This window comes from Pelobates fuscus, chromosome 2 (genome assembly GCF_036172605.1).
Source record: "Pelobates fuscus isolate aPelFus1 chromosome 2, aPelFus1.pri, whole genome shotgun sequence".
Lineage (NCBI taxonomy): Eukaryota > Metazoa > Chordata > Amphibia > Anura > Pelobatidae > Pelobates > Pelobates fuscus.
In genome coordinates this window covers 34,357,898-34,374,673 of record NC_086318.1, presented here as the reverse complement: position 1 = coordinate 34,374,673, position 16,776 = coordinate 34,357,898, and the positions used below count along the sequence as shown (strand labels likewise).

The 16,776-nt window shown below is 39.0% G+C and overlaps 1 protein-coding gene across 1 annotated transcript in view; it reads left to right on the top strand.

The window, feature by feature from the left end:
* Nucleotides 1–16,776, top strand: part of MMUT (methylmalonyl-CoA mutase) — a 46,834-nt gene that overhangs the window by 8,985 nt on the left and 21,073 nt on the right. Inside the window, exons 5-9 of the mRNA XM_063442066.1 lie at nt 735–906; nt 3,736–3,984; nt 7,625–7,736; nt 10,132–10,247; nt 10,850–10,965. Of these exons, the coding sequence (XP_063298136.1) occupies nt 735–906; nt 3,736–3,984; nt 7,625–7,736; nt 10,132–10,247; nt 10,850–10,965 (765 nt within the window). The remainder of the gene's footprint in view (nt 1–734; nt 907–3,735; nt 3,985–7,624; nt 7,737–10,131; nt 10,248–10,849; nt 10,966–16,776) is intronic.

Here is a 16,776-nt window from a genome sequence, read left to right as displayed (position 1 = left end):
AAAATCCATCATATATATATATATATATATATATATATATATGGGTAAACATTCTAGGTAAGTCCAGATCTCACTGTGAGCTGCTGTTTGGCACAGTCTTTGGCACAGATGAACGTTGTGTGCATGCCCCTTCACAAAACTATTATTGAGGCTCGGAATAAACTGATGACCGCAGAGTTAAGGCACCTATTGGCAGTTTCAGCTCTTCCAGTCCTCATTAATGGTGCTGAACTGCATATTACCAAAAACACCAATTAAAGCTCACCCTAAAGAGATTCTATACCTAATCAGGGAACAACGTAATCTCAAACAACCTGTTCACTCAAGAATTCACCATAATACTACAGGATTGAAAGGATCGTAAACGTTGTTACTGTAGAATCCACCTTTATCCTGCACTATTTAAAGGTTACACTTTATCATGCTGGAACCCACTCTAATGCTACATTGTCTTCAATTAAAGGGGAACTATTCCTTTTTTTTTTTTTTTTTTTTTTAGAAATGACCTTAACCCTTTAAGGACAGAGGCAACTGTCCAAGTTCTGAACCAAACCAAAACTTAGAATGTATGTTTGTTCCACCATAGTTTAAGGGTTTCCCTTTAAGTGCCCACACATATTATATATTTTTTTTTTTTTTTTTTTTTTTTTTAAAGACAGAAAGGGTTTTTATTTGTATCTATATGTATACCTAACAAAACATGACTCCATGAATTTGTGTTTGGGTTTCTACAGGTTGTCATTCTTTTGGGGCATTGGGATGAATTTTTACATGGAAATAGCCAAAATGCGAGCGGGCAGGCGACTCTGGGCACACCTTATAGAGAAAAACTTTCAGCCGAAGGAACAGAAATCTTTGCTTCTGAGAGCCCATTGTCAGACATCAGGATGGTCTCTAACTGAACAGGTATGTAAAATCTTTAAAGGGACACTATAGTCACCTGAACAACTACAGCTTATTGAATTTGTTCTGGTGGGTAGAATCATTCCCTTTAGGCTTATAGCAGTAAACACTGTATTTTCAGAGAAAAGACTAGAGATACCTCCTGTGTCCACTCCTCATATGGCTGCTAGAGGTGCTTCCTGGGCAACACACAGAGTAGGCACTACGCTAGACGGGACATCTTACCATATTACCTACTCAGGTTCCGACAAGAGGACGCAACACACATACCATAGGTGCACGCCAGCTATGGGACATCTCCCCGTAAAGTTAGACCTACAAACAGGTCCCAGGCGTGATAACCCAGCACCTGATTGCCCCGGTTGAGGATTACGACCTACTATATATATTCCACAAGATCAGACCCTGAAGTGTCATTCTTCTCTACATGGTCCGTATGCTCAAAAGAACGTACATTTGAATGCTGTGCAAATAGTAGCTATAGCTCAGAGGTCTACCCATGGTGAACCTATATGATCCCTAGCAGTAACGCTTCTAGACATTCCCAGAGATTGTATGTTTATATAGTTCCCTTCTTTTCTTTAATGTGAGATAGGCACATCCTGTTGCAAAATGGTCTGAACACCAAGCAGTGCACACTCATCGATGCTTGTCATAGCCTGTACACATACAATATCTGATATAATGATCGAAACCGGTAACACGGTATTTTCCATTTATGTCGATCTTCTTGACAAGAGCATATGGCAGAGTTGTAGAGAGTAAGCACCTGATATAGTGCGGCAATTTGCCGGCTGTAACTGCGGCTGGTATACCCTGGATTTTGATATGAGTACAGCGCTGCCTGTCTTCCAGAGATGTCATGTGCACTGTTAATGCCTTATGCTCGGTGTGAAGTTGTTGGACTGATTTCCTGAGGGATGACAGGTGAGATTCTGTGTCTGTAATTTGTTCCTCAGCCGTTTGCATTCTGTCTGTGACCTGTGTGATGTCGGCCTTGACGAGATTCACGACGGCCGCTTGCAATTGGCGTATATCTGCCAGAAGGTCCTTCAAATCAGGCTTGGTAGGGGCAGAATCATTGTAGGGCAGAATCATCAGTGGGGAGGGCTGGTTAGCCGCAGGTTCAGTATTAGTTGTTTCTGGCGATTCTGGCGCTGGGATGGGTCCAGGTTGGTCTGCTGCCGGTGCAGGCCCAGTATACTTGGCCGCTGGAGCACCTCCCTGATGTCCCTCCGGCATGGGCAGTGGCCAGCTTGTACGAGTGGTGCCGTTTTGCTGGCACACTGCTAGCTGGAGTAGGAGCTGTCCCTGCAGGGATGCCTCGTGACTGCTCTGTAGTGGGCACAGTGAGGAGCATCTCCAAGTCCAGGATGAACGGTGTGTAGTAGGCCACAGTTTTCCACCTCTGCTTAGGCTGCTTCGGTGTCTGAAAGAATGGCATTGATCGATGCAGCTTGCTTCCACGCTGTTGAGGAGCTGATCAGTTTGACTCGATGGGTGTGGTAAGTGGAGATATTTAATAAGATTCTCTCATGATTAGCAGAGCTAAACAAGATGGAGTCTGTTCAGGATGGCTGGCAAGCTCCGCCCCCCCCCCCAGATGGTGTTTTTAACACTATATGGGCAGGAATACATGTTTGTGTTCCTGACCCTATAGTGTTCCTTTAAGTATTCTTTATAGGTTTTTTAAATGGTCATTACAAGTGGGCCTAATACAATTGCTTTGGCCATTTAGAATTAGATGTAGGAAATTGGCCACCAGCCATTCCATATCTGCCTGTGTGCGACCTAATCCTTAGGGTTTTTAATCGGGTGTTGTAATCTAAAATTGTATTTTACTTTGTGATGTAGAAACTGGTAATGGTGAAGGCAAGGGAAGACATGAGACTAAAACAGGCCTATCTCAAAGTTGTTATCTACTTAATATTGTAATATCCTGGTGAGTGGACAGAAAATATATCCGTAAACAGAAATAGCAGTTTTTTTTTTTTTATATAGATCTTGCTATAAAATTTTGGAAGATTTAATCTGTTAATATTTAAAAGAGACACTACAGTTGCCAAACAACTTTAGCTTAATGAAGCAGATTTAGTGTGTAGATCATGCAACATATTTCTTACTGCTCAATTCTCTGCCATTTAAAAGTAAAATCATGTTTATTTCTGTTTCTTAAGCCCTAGCCACACATCCTCTCACTGTGACTCACACAACCTGCATGAATAAATAGTTTAATTTTCAAGCAGATATTAACTTACTGTAGAAGTCGTCCCTCCCCCTCCCCCCCCCCCCCCCCCCCCCCCGCTCTGTAAATCGAACTTTAATCACACATAGGAGGCTCCTGCAAGGTCTAGCAAGCTATTATCAGTGCTGGAGATAAAAAAAAAATAAAAAAAATAAAAAAAAATGTAACAGACTGTGCAATAGAGGAAATGTAAACATTAGATCTCACATTTCAGGAAGTATTTTCCCATTTACACGCTGGGAGGTGTGACTAGGACTGTATAAACATAGTGATTTAACTCATAAATGGCAGAGAATTGAGAGGTGAGACTGCAGGGGCATGATCTATACACCAACAAAGCTTGTTTTGGTGTCCCTTTAATTTTTTTCTGTCTCTACTTCTCTCTCTTTCTATCCCTATCTCCTTCATTCTTCTAATTTTAGAGAGAGAGAGAGAGTTTAAAAACTAGTTTAACGTTTAAAACACAAGTATGTTTAGGCATGCTTGAAAAAAAGAAAAACCATACCGACAATTTGTATTTTATGAGACCTCATAACCTTTGTTCTGATTTGATTTATTCTGATTATTGTTGTGTCTCTGCTTTCCAGGACCCTTACAACAATGTTGTCCGCACTGTGATTGAAGCAATGGCGGCAGTTTTTGGAGGCACGCAATCCTTGCACACTAATTCATTTGACGAAGCCCTTGGGTTACCAACTGTGAAGAGTGCTCGTATAGCTAGAAACACGCAGATCATTATCCAGGAGGAGTCTGGGATTCCAAAGGTTGCTGACCCTTGGGGAGGCTCTTACATGATGGAGAGTCTTACAGACGATGTCTACCAAGCTTCTCTAAAGGTAATTTTTTTTACATTTTCAATAATGGAATGGACTGTTGGATGTCAGTGAATTATGGGAACTGTAGTCAATGAAAAGCTGGTGGAACAACTGTGACAAACTCCCCTTCCCACTTGAGTTTGCCACAAGCTCCTGGAGACGCTTGATTGCCAGCCTCCTGCCCCCAGACTATGGCCCTTCAGGGAAACCTGTAAAAGACTGGCTTGGTTGGTGCTCTTTCTCTATTCTGTTCGGGAACCAAACAGGCGCACGAACCATGGACCACCCGGGAGCTTCTTAAGCCTAATTAACAGTTTGTAACACGTTCCACCGCAGTGTTCTAATTGTTCGTCTGGGTGGCTGCTGTTCGCATGAACAACCACGAGGTGGCGGTCATCTTGTTCGAATGAACGCAGGCAGTGGTGTTTGGTCATCGAGTTCATGGAACTGAAATAGAACACCAAAAAATCTAGAATACCGCTGGACTTCCATCAACGTCTGCATTCGGTTCTAGACGACTTAGAAGGGCACTGTTTGGTGAAAACGTTCCCACGAACAAGGTGAAAAAGCTCCAGGGTAGAACTATGGATTCTGTTCGTAGTTTGTTCATTTTTAAACTACCGAACTTAACCGATCGTTAGCACTGATTTCATGGAACTGTTTTTGGAATAGGACATTGTGCACAGTCGGTCAAAATTATGACTTCCAGGGAAATTCCAGTGAAATTCCAAACCCCTGAACTGATATGGGTGATTTTTGGATATGTTGGTCACCCAGATTAGGGCTATCAGGGGATGTAACTTTTGTGGGTGTTTTAAAGGTATTTGGGGGGTTTTGTAATATTGTATGTTTTTCTGTGCCTGGAGATAATTGAATTAGTTCAGTTCCTGACTCAATTATCTCTCAGGCACAAAGGAGAAGTTTGTAAATTGCAACTAGCCCTCTCTCAGGTCCAGGAGAGGGATTATCCTGTTTGTGTGGGAGTGTCAGGGGCGTGATTAACTGTATCTGAAATTGTATAAAAGCAGGCCATCTGGACAGATTAAAACATTCCAGCTAGTACTCCTAGAACTATGTGTCGTCTGGTTACTGGGAGGGAAAAGGGCTAATCCCTACTCCAGCTTGTTCCAGTGTGGAGGATTCAATGGGGAAAGTCCTTGTAAGGACTAGCGCTCCCAGGACTGAGTGTTGTCCAGTGCCTGGGGGTGGATAGAGAGATTTACCCATTCGGTTCCAGGACCCCAGTCAAGCCACGTCAACTGTGGGCAGAAGTGCTGCAGTTTGTCCCCTGTTCCAGCTAGGAAGTGGCCCCTGGCAGAGCTACAGGGAGCTCCTTTACAACGATGTTGTTCTATATAATTTTAAAATGTGAAATGTTCCTTCCATTGAGAACTTTTTCAGAAGAAGAGCATATGACTAGCTGTAAAATGTGTAAATGTGTAAATTGAGAGAATGCAAAATTATAGCTCATCAGTTAATCAGGAAGGCTTCAGGTGCATGCTGGGAAAATTTTAGTTATTGAATGACCCATTCTTTAAATATTAGAGCACAACAAACACCTTTATCTCTTGTTTCTCTCGTTCACTAAACTATGAAGCCCAGAAGGGATGGATTTTAACCCCTTAAGGACACATGACATGTGTGACATGCCATGATTCCCTTTTATTCCAGAAGTTTGGTCCTTAAGGGGTTAAGTGTACTTTTATAGTGTGGCCAGTTTAGATATAATTGTCTATTCAGTGATAGCCATTATGTTTCAATTGTCTTGGATCTACCGCTGTCATCATGCCTTACTAGTTATAGATACACTCCTTTTCTTGAAACGGTAAGTTAGGGTTAAAAATGGATCTCATTACTAGGGATCGACCAATATTGATTTTATTTTTAGAGCCGATAATCTGTGAACTTTCAGGCCGATAGCCGATAAATTACTGATATTCTGTACATTTACCATTTTGGAAAAAAAATAAAAAAACTATTTCTAAAGGTAAATGCAAATAATATACATGCCACATGTAGTAGATGCAGTGTGTTTTTGTGTAGTGTGTATAGTGAATGCAGTGAGTGTTTGTGTAATGTGTGTATAATGAATGCAGAGTGCGTGTGTGTGTGTGTTTGTGTAATGTGTGTATAGTGAATGCAGTGTGTGTGTGTGTAAAGTGAATGCAATGTGTTTATAGTGAATGCAGTGTGTGTGTAGTGTGCGTAAAGTGAATGCAGTGTGTTTGTGTAGTGTGTGTGTGTATAGTGAATGCAGTGTGTGTGTGTAGTCTGCGTAAAGTGAATGCAGTGTGTGTGTGTGTGTATATAATGCAGAGTGTGTTTGTGTAGTGTGTGTGTATAGTGAATGCAGTGTGTGTGTGTGTGTGTATAGGGAATGCAGTGTGTATAGTGAACGTAGTGTGTGCATATAATGCAGAGTGTGTGTGTGTGTGTTTCTGTAGGTATGTAATGTGTGTAAAATGGGGGGAGGGGGCATTTTTTATTAACTTTTTTTTATTATTGTTTTTTTAGTCCCCCCTCCTGGCTACTTACTTGGCCAGGGAGGGGGGTATGGCATTCCCTGGTGGTCCGGTGGCATGGACTGTGCAGTGGGGGCCAGCAGCAAGCTCTTACTTACGTTCCCAGCAGCTCACGGGCTCACGAGATTTAGACATGGAAGCTGAAGGGAGCTGCTGGGAAGTAAGTAAGAGATTGCTGCAGGCCCTCCAGGACCGCTGGGCCCATGACAAGCTCTTACTTACAAGTCCTGGTATGTATTATCTTTATTGGCCGATACCGATATTGCCAAAAATACCCAATATCGTCCAGACCGATAATCAGTCAATCCCTACTCATTACACTGAATTTAAGATAGATTCCAATATGAACACTACTTTTCACAAAAAGTGTTTTTCCACTGGGAATGCAAGGATTGGTTGAGAGGGACTACTTTAAAGGTCACAGCCGCCGACATCAAGTCTTCTCAATCCCTGTAGGAATAATGTATTGTTTTCCTCATCTTGAGACTATCTGTAGAAGTTTTCATGACCTCCAGAGACATTAGTGTTATCACTGACATGAGCTCCTGGCGAATCAATCGCCATGAACTGAAGATCAGAGATGGTGACACCTGTGGGGGACAGCATCATGTAAGTAGAACTCGCCTCTGCTGCATCCCCAGGCCAATGTGAAACTTTGTTTTCCTTGCACTATATTTTTCCTCCAAAAAACATGCATCCATTTAATTGTGCATTTTTTCAATGGGGGTATATCTAAAACAGATAGCAAAAGCTGCTGGTCTCCAGTCTGCAGCCTTTGCAAACCCTCCTCTGGCCTGGATTTTCTGTGACTGTCCAATCACAGTCTTCCAAAAGTGTTGGCAAGGCAGGTGCTCTGATCAGTTGCTGCCCCTTGAGTTTTGTTTTACTGAGGTTAATAAACCAGGAAGTAACAGGATTGATTGTGTTGATGATAGCCTAGGGGTGTAATCAGGTTAAATTCTAAAAGTGCCAATTCCTATTGAAATCGGCACTTTTTGTAAAATGAAAAAAATGAGGACACACTTGTCACACATAAAGGATTTCAGGAAGCTAAAGTGATTTAGGGGTCTGGAGTGTCTCTTTAACCTACTATCGTTTTTACCGAACTGAATTGCTGCATCCTCTCTCTCATTACATAGCTCATTAACGAAATCGAAGAAGTGGGTGGAATGGCAAGAGCTGTGGCAGAAGGCATCCCCAAGCTACGTATCGAAGAATGCGCAGCACGGCGACAGGCACGGATTGATTCAGGTGAGAATATATGAAGAAATCTTTACAAGAAGTGCTAGCTCACCTGGGCTCTTAATAAGATCCGGGTATCTGGGTGGATCATAACTTCTCCCCTTTTTACATGGGCTAACGTCATGGATACTATAGCATACTACAATTTCAATAAAAACTGTGTGCTTGGAAGCATAGCATAAACGTGTTGAACTTGCCAATGCATCTTGGATTTTTTGTGATAATTTAGAAATTCTGTATGTTTTGTATAAATTATAATTAATTTAAGTTAGTACTTGTTAACTATATTCCTATCAGCATGATGATTATCAACATATTGGCTGTGGCTGCTTAACTCCTTTCTCCTGTTATCTTCTTTCTCGCTAAGAGGAACTAATGCACCATCTGGAGGAAGTGTTTCCTCTGCTGCTCATTGTAAGAACGGTATAAGTCATTGTCTGCTGCCAATACAATACTCCAGGGTGTATGTGATTTAAATCAAATGAGATTATACCATGATTTGAATATCACTAGTTACACTCGATTGAAATCAAACGTAAAGACTTGATCTTGCTGTTTGTTATGATTTTTAACATTTGCACCAAGATAAAGGTTTTTTTTTCATATTTAGAATAATTACTTTACAAGAACTGATTTTGTTATATCCCATTAGAAATACATATATATTATTTATTTATAAAATATTTCACCAGGAAAGATGCATTGAGATACAATATAGATATTATAGAGCACTGTGGAATTTGTTGGCGCTTCATAAGTAATAAGAAGGGTTAAATTACTGCAAGGTGAACTATCTCCAGTTTAATAGGTTATTCACTCAAATTTGGAGAACAACGTAAATTAAAGGTGTTCATTGTGTGTACATAGATTTGCAGAATAACAATTTCTAACATTCGTATGTTTATTTCAGAACATTTAAAAAAAAAAAAAAAATTTATATTCTTTATTTTTATTGTGCAGTTGTTTACAGAGCATATCAATGACGCCACAACAGCGTAGACGTTAATCAGTACAGCATAAACAATGGCACGGAAAACAGTGCACCTTTTATAGTAAAACGATTCTGAGACTGTTGAGCATAATATGTGTAGGTCGGGTATATCTAGCATCATATGTTCGAGTTCTAGGCATTTTCGTAGTACTTGACATCGAGATCGTAATACTTTGTGGACATAGTGCCTACGGCTACGGTCATCCCTGTTGCTATTAGTAAGTGGGGCTTCCGCTCTGTTAAGGGCAGCGCAGGGTTTGCAGTGAGCGAGGTGTAATGGGATACTAACATATGGACAGGTAAACATGTAACCAGACTCCTACATGGGGTACGAGTGGAGCTTTGGTAGGCATTGATATTGGGGGGATTTATGTAGCATTACAGCTAAACTGCAAAACTCGTCTGCGCCCATGTTTATTTCAGAACATTTTTTTATGTGAAAACGTGCATGCTATCTTTGCAGACACAAGTTCAATCAACTTGTATTAATGAAATCCATTAACCAAAAATTTTAATATTGCTTGAATATACAGCCCAATGCTACTAAATCCCTATTTCAATCTCAACTTGAGGACTATAGTGAATTTTAAAAAGAAAACTATGTTTAGATATATTTTACCATCAAAAGCATTTTATTAAAATAAGTCATATTAAATAATAAAAAAAATCTCCAATTCAAATAATAAAAATCCAATAGTTATCCCCCCCCCCTCCAAAATAAATCATGAATTCTTACCCACCTTGCTGTACGCAATCTGTTACTAGCACTGTGAAAAGGCACATGAACAAAATATACATGCACAGTTTTTATTACAAAAAAACAAAACCTGCACATAGAAGGGTGCACGGTTTTGCCTAGTGTCATTGATCTACAGGAGGGGGGAGAGTGAGGGTACACCGTTTGAGAACATATGGCCCTGACAATGTACTTACCGTATCTGGGGAGCAATTGACAAGTGCTTCCCAGCAAGTGTTCCAGAGGGCTCACTAGGTTACAATCACTTTTTGTTAACTGTACCTCTTACATTTTTATATCTATATATATATACAAAACCTCATTCTGCATGTCTTGACAAACTTGACAATATATAATCTTTGTTGATTATTTATGTATCCGTGCTATCAAAGTACTACTCGTGTTATCTTCACATGCAAAGTGATAAAAAAAAAAACAATTAAAAAAAAAAAGCTAAATAAAAACTGTTAATGTGTTAAAAGCATTTTTTAATCAAAAGAAAACTAATGGAAATAGGGTGTTAAGTGTATTATGTATTATTTACAGTTGATGTTTCTCTAACGCTTAAAGCTTTTAAGGACCAGGGGCTAGGCCCATTCATTTTATGTCTTGGCATGCCTGGCATGTCATAAGTCCTTCAGAGATTAAAAATCAACGTTATTTTTGTAATTACGCAGGTGCCGAGGTCATCGTGGGTGTGAACAAATACCAGCTACAGAAAGAAGAGTCCGTTGAGGTCCTTGCCATTGATAATACGTCTGTGCGCAACAGGCAAATTGAAAAGCTTAAAAAGGTTTGTTGTCGTACAAATTAAAATACTAGATATACAAACCCTATGCTGGTACACATAAATAACAACCGTGTTAAATCATGAGTTTTCTTAAAGGAGTACACATGTTTAAAGACATAATAGCTTGAAATAAAGCTATTTCACGTTTTATGGGGCAATCATGTGTTAAACGTTTAGCAATCATTACGTTGGTTTCTATGTTGATTACTCACATTTATAGTAATGCTCTCAATTACTCTTCATGCATAACGCTAGGACAGGGCTATTTTTCTTTCGAATGGTTTTATTTAAAAAAAATTTCTGCTAGAGGCTTAACCAGGACTGGCAAGTGTGGTACTCCGTTGTGGTTAAACCAAGTCAAATTGAACAGCATGTTTGCAGTAACAAAACATATACATAATTACTCGGAATATTAAGAAACTAAAAACCAGTCAAGCACACAAGATGGATTAACTTTTTTACTAAAATGACAGACATTACCTTAGATCAGTTACTGGCAGCCCAGTAGCGTGTACATTTTTCCAGTAAATTAAGATCATTAAAATTAATAGCATGTATGCAGTGCATTTCTTATGGTGAGTTATAGATTGCCATTTATCCACCAGGTGAAAGAAACCAGAGACAACTCTGCTGCTGAGAAGTGTTTAGCGTCCATAACAGAATCTGCGGCCTCAGGCAATGGCAACATATTGGCACTCGCTGTGGAAGCCGCCCGTGCAAGGTATATCTTTGTGGAGGGTGTTTTATTTTCCTTTGTGTCATTAATGTGCAATGTGTTGTTTCACTAATGTGCAATGATATTTCAATTACAATTATTTATATAGCAGCAACTCGTTCTGTAGTGTTCTACAATAAGTAAGCATGTATGACACATGGAAAAAGTAGGTGAAGAGGGCCATTTCTTAAAGAACTCACAACCTAAAGATTTTTTATTTTATTTTTCAGTAAGCTTCAGCCATTTTTTCTATTTTTTTTTGGAGCCTTTTATTTTTCAAGCACACTTTAGAAGAGACCCCCAATGTAAATTATTGCAGTTTCCTATATGAATTAAAGGGAATTGTTGTTTTTGAATATTGAATTATAGGATGGTAGAAATGTAGAACGATCACAAAGATGGTCTAAGAACCAAAATAAGCTGAACCAGGTGGTTTTGGTATATAGATCACACACTGGCCGTTGATCAATTAACAGCCTTTTCAGAGTTAAATGACTTTGTTTTTGCATCCCCAGCCACACTTCCCTTGGTTGTAACTTACATGGTCTCTCTACACACGGAAAAGAGTCCAAATGTTTTTGCTTCCCTTATTGCACAGTGTGTTTGATTTCAAATGTCATATCTCCTGCTCAGTTCATAGCCGTTATGAGTCTGCAACAGCATTGTGTGTGATTAGAGTGCAATTAACAGAGCAGGAGATGAGAACTTCTTAAGTGAACATACTATGCTGTAATTAAGCCATTTATTTCATGTAGGCAGTGTGAGTCACAGCAAGTGGAGGTGTGCCTAGGGCTGCGTAAACATAATCAAAAGTGATGTACCTCATAATTGGCAGATAATTGATCAGTGACACTGCAGAGGTGCATATAGTGTCCCTTTAAGTGCAAATGGCATTATATACATAGTGAAGATTAATGACCACGAGTAGGGCCTCCTTCTTCTCTTAATCTTCTCATGTGTTTATGAAATGGTTTAGTCATCCACTCCCTTACACTCCCATATGGGAAGAAATGCCCTACAAAAGTAGAACGCCATATAAAAAAGCCAGGGTGGTGGTATGTCAGAATGACATTGATCTAGTATAATCGTACAAGATGAATCACAGGTATGAGTCAGAATTCTTATCATGTTCTAGTTCATTGTACTGGTTACATGTTATCCCAGTGGTTCCTAAACTTTTTAGTTTCAAGGTGCCCTTAATATCTCAGTATTTTTCCAAGGCACCCTAAGTCAAAATTTCTAGGTTGTATATCTGTAAAGCGCTGCGGCATTTACAGGCGCTATAGTGTAATCTACAGTGTTGTTGTTTGAAGGGGTGCTTGTATATAGTTATTTTGTTTTAATACAGGGGTGTGTTTGTATGTAATGTTTGCGTTGATTGCATGGGTGTGTCTGAAAGTAATGTTCGCTTTAAATGCGGATGTCTATTTGTGTGACGTATTTGTGTTTGAGTGAAGGGGTGTGTTTGTATATTTGTATGTTTGAATGTAGGGGTGTGTGTATGTAATATTTGAGTTAGACACCGACACATACACACATATGGATACACATAGATAAACACAGGCATATACACACGTGCACCCTAACACATACAAACATATATACTTGCTCACACCATGACACAGATACACACATATGCACATACACAGATGTGTGCACAGACACAGAAGCACACTGACTTATATACACTCACACACACACACACACACATAGATGCACACCCTGACACACACACTCATACATGCACATACTCACACACACACACTCATACTCATACACACTTACACACACTCATACACACACACTCTCACATTGTCAAACACTCATACTCACACACACTTAAACTCATACACACACTCACAAGTGATTTTTATATTACTAGGCACTCTCCTGTCAGCTTACCTTATGTGCCAGGAGGGTGGTTTGGAGTCCTGCTGCTGGTGGGAGTGCGTTGTCTGGAGCTCTTCGTGCTCCTCTCCCCTCATGCTGCCTCCTCCCGCTCGGTCTCCCAGCCGGCCGACATTACGGGGGTAATTAAAGGACCGCAGCATTCGACCTGGCCCCTGTTCAGCAGTAATGTTTTTTACACCGGGGAAACATTCTGCGGCACCCCTGTGTGCACGTTGCGGCGCCCCAGGGCGACGCAGCACACAGTTTGGGAACCGCTCTGTTATCCTATTATTATTATTGCCATTTATATAGCGCCAACAGATTCTGTAGCGCTTTACAATATTATAAGAGTCGGGATATAACTATAAATAGGATAATTACAAGAAAACTTAAAGGAACGATAGGTTGAAGAGTGCCCTGCTCAAACAAGCTTACAGTCTAAAGGAGCTGGGGTGTAAAACACAATAGGACAGGAAATAGCAATCAAATAAGGTGGGAGTGAAGCAGAGTTGGAGGAGAGAGAAGAGTGCTGCCCTTTAGGAGATAGCAAGAGACAGGTATGTGAGGTAGAGGTTACTCTGGGAGGCCATGAGCTTTCCTAAAGAGATGGGTTTTAAGGCACCCTTTACCCCTAAGCTGCTAATTTCAGTGTATCATCATTAACCAACAAACAAGATTTGGGTGGCAACTGACCTTTGACTCAAAGAAACAATAACAAGCGGTGTGCACAAAGATTATTTTCACTGCCCATGTCTTCATTAGATATTTATTTGCGATAATCTTACATGTGGACATGTTAAAAGCTCCCTCTCGCAGGACAGATCTTCGAAATCTACATGTTTCGTGTTTTATAAGTTCACCAAAATCAATTAAAATCCCCCTTCCTCATATAGCGTTGTAAATGAAGGACACCTGGGAGATTAAGTGTTATTATTCACTTAAGAATTCACTTAAGAAACCTGGGATCCAATATTTCCCATAAGTGAAAAAGTGTCTTGATGTACACCCGCATAGTGGTATAAATAGATAAAATGAAACAGACAAACTGATATAGTATATAGAAAAATGACATTAAAGTGAAAATAAATAAAACCAGAGACAGCAAAAGCAGTGCAAATACAAAAAAAACCACATAATCCATGAATGAATAAAAATAAACCGTAATCCAAAACCTTAAAATCAGCCTCTTTGATATTAACATGGCACTGAGCACACAGTATCATTCATTATCAAATAATCACACTAAAGTAATCAACCTCAAAATCGTCATATAAGACAAAATGAAAAAAAAAATAAAAATAAACAGAGAAAAACACAAACTGTAAAACAGCAGGGAAATTCCATTAGCACACATTAACGTTCAGAGATCCTGCTCTGCAATTGTATGCATCCCTTGTCTGCAGAACCCAGCGCAGTCTGCAAGATCTAGCTAATGACTGTTCTACAACTTACCAGGGCCACTATGGATCTAGGGAAACAACGCTATCTCCAAATGGGCTCATGAGAACATGATGCTGCTTCCATTTCCTTACTCTTAAAGTGATATACCAATAAAAAATTATGAATCATTTGAGAACATTATTTCAAACTACCCTGGGGAAAGGAAGAATGTAATTATTGTACTATATGGAAGGAGATATCTGTGCTATTCATCGTCTTGTTTTTCCCATCTGACCTTTGACTCACCTTGGACAAAATAAATTTGTCATGAAAAGAAATACAATAAAAATAGTTCAAGCTGATACATGTATTGAAAAATGGTCCTATCTCAGTCATGACATTTCCTCCTTAACACAATACGACAGAATTCCAGGACCACGCTTGTCAGTGGTTACACTGTGTATTATTGTATTCTTCTATAATCACGTTCAGATGAGTTGAATAATACAAAATAGATAAACATCTCTCCTTTATGTCACAGCATTAATTATTTTCTTTCATTTCATCTCTTTGTGTCCAGCGCAGGCAGCCTTGACACCTGTTAAAGATTAGCAGCTGAAATGACCGTAAATGACATTTAGTGACCTAATCTGACTTATCTGACCTTTTTCTAATGTAGCCTTCAGCAAGCCAGAAATGATTGAATCTATAGGCGACAGATCTTATGATGTAATCTCTCTTATGGGTAAAATAGGCCACTTTATATAGGACCAGTAATTATTTGCATTTAATTTAATCACATAATAATTGGCTGGGCAATTGTATTATTATTTTTTTTCTTCATCATTTTTTTCCCCTTTAATTTATATTGTGAATGATTAGACAAGCAATTTCAGAAAGTACCATACCACCCAAGTGTTCTTATTAAAGAAGCACAGTCCTACACTGAGATCAAATTATCACTCTCCCTCTTTTTTACACTGATGTCCCTATTTTCTAGGAGCTAAGAATTCTTGTTGTGTGTGATGGTATAACAGTTTTATATGACAAAATATGCACTAATGTGGTTTTAAACTGCCATAAGTTTGTAAGTAAAAATGGTATTATTGTTCTGATTTATTATACAAAATTAGAAACTAACGCTTTAGCGATATCTGTAGTGGGACAGGACCACAGGTGCCAGGTGGACCCAGGCAATTGTCATACCATTCAAAAATGGTTTGACTCTTTCACAGGTTATGATACCATGGGACTCCTGGTGCCATAACCACTACACCAGTTTGTAGTTTTGTGTCTCTATAATTATATTATTTGCTTACATTGCAGCTTCCATACTATTAATTATACATTGTGTAAGAATGGTATTGTCAAAATTATGAAATACGAATGGAAAAGGAAAAAACACACTGTCCTATGTCTAGATTATTCTTAAAACATAACCTTTAATAATGGAATATAAAAAGTGAAAAGACAAATGTTGGAATAGACAACAATTACTTACAAAAACTTAAATGTGTGATAAGGGAACGTCAAAAAGATTACATATGAAACATAAAATAAGTATTAAATCAGTAGACAAAATGTCCATGTAGACAGACCATAGGAAGGGATATCTTCACTGTGAATTAAAGTTTCGTGTTGTAGGGCGATTTGCAGATCAGAACTAGACTAAGTAACTGATTAATGTTGCAATAAAGTATAGAGATGCTTGTAGCAACATGAAGAGCATAAGTACAAATTGTCTGAACATGAAGGTTTATTAGCAACTGTTACAAAGTACTAAGATCCAAGAGATAAGCCCAGCAGTAAATGCATATCACCTAAACAGTTATAACTGTTGTCAGGACGCACACACTGTGAAATGCCTTATTCAATAGAATGAAACTTTACAGAGGAGTTTTCCCAGGTCTGCTTACAAACTCCAAACATTTACAAAATTAATTTAGATTCGATTAGTGCTAGTATACGTTGAATATGGGATCCAAGAATTATTCTGGTAGATATACTTGGGTTCATCTGTGCCTTCGAGGGCACCTATCAATATTAATAACTAAACTAGCTTCCTAACAAGAGACCCCCCCTGCAAGATGCAACTGAGAATCCACTAAATAGCATATACTTTTCGGCGGTGTGTATATATATATATATATATATATATATATATATATGTGTGTGGCCATGGTAAGACCAGCATGCAGGCGCAATAAAGATAATTCAAATGCTTTATTTCATTTGAGGGTGGCTCATAATTTAAAAAGTTAGTATTACAAGTTTTTATTCCCAACACTAGAGTGTTCCTATAAACGGAGTGAACCTTTTCTTGTGTTAATATTTAAAGCACCAACATAATATTCTGCCGAGCTGCATGACGGGTGGACAAGGCATAGAAGTAAATCAATAATATAAGTTTGACTTACAGGAATTAATATATAGTGACGGTCCTGTTTAAAGAAGCTGACAGTCTAAAGTGGGGTAGTTTTAACATTCTATTCAAAGACATTGTCTGTTAGGTGTATTTACATCCTAAACAACTGCTTGGCTGTAAGC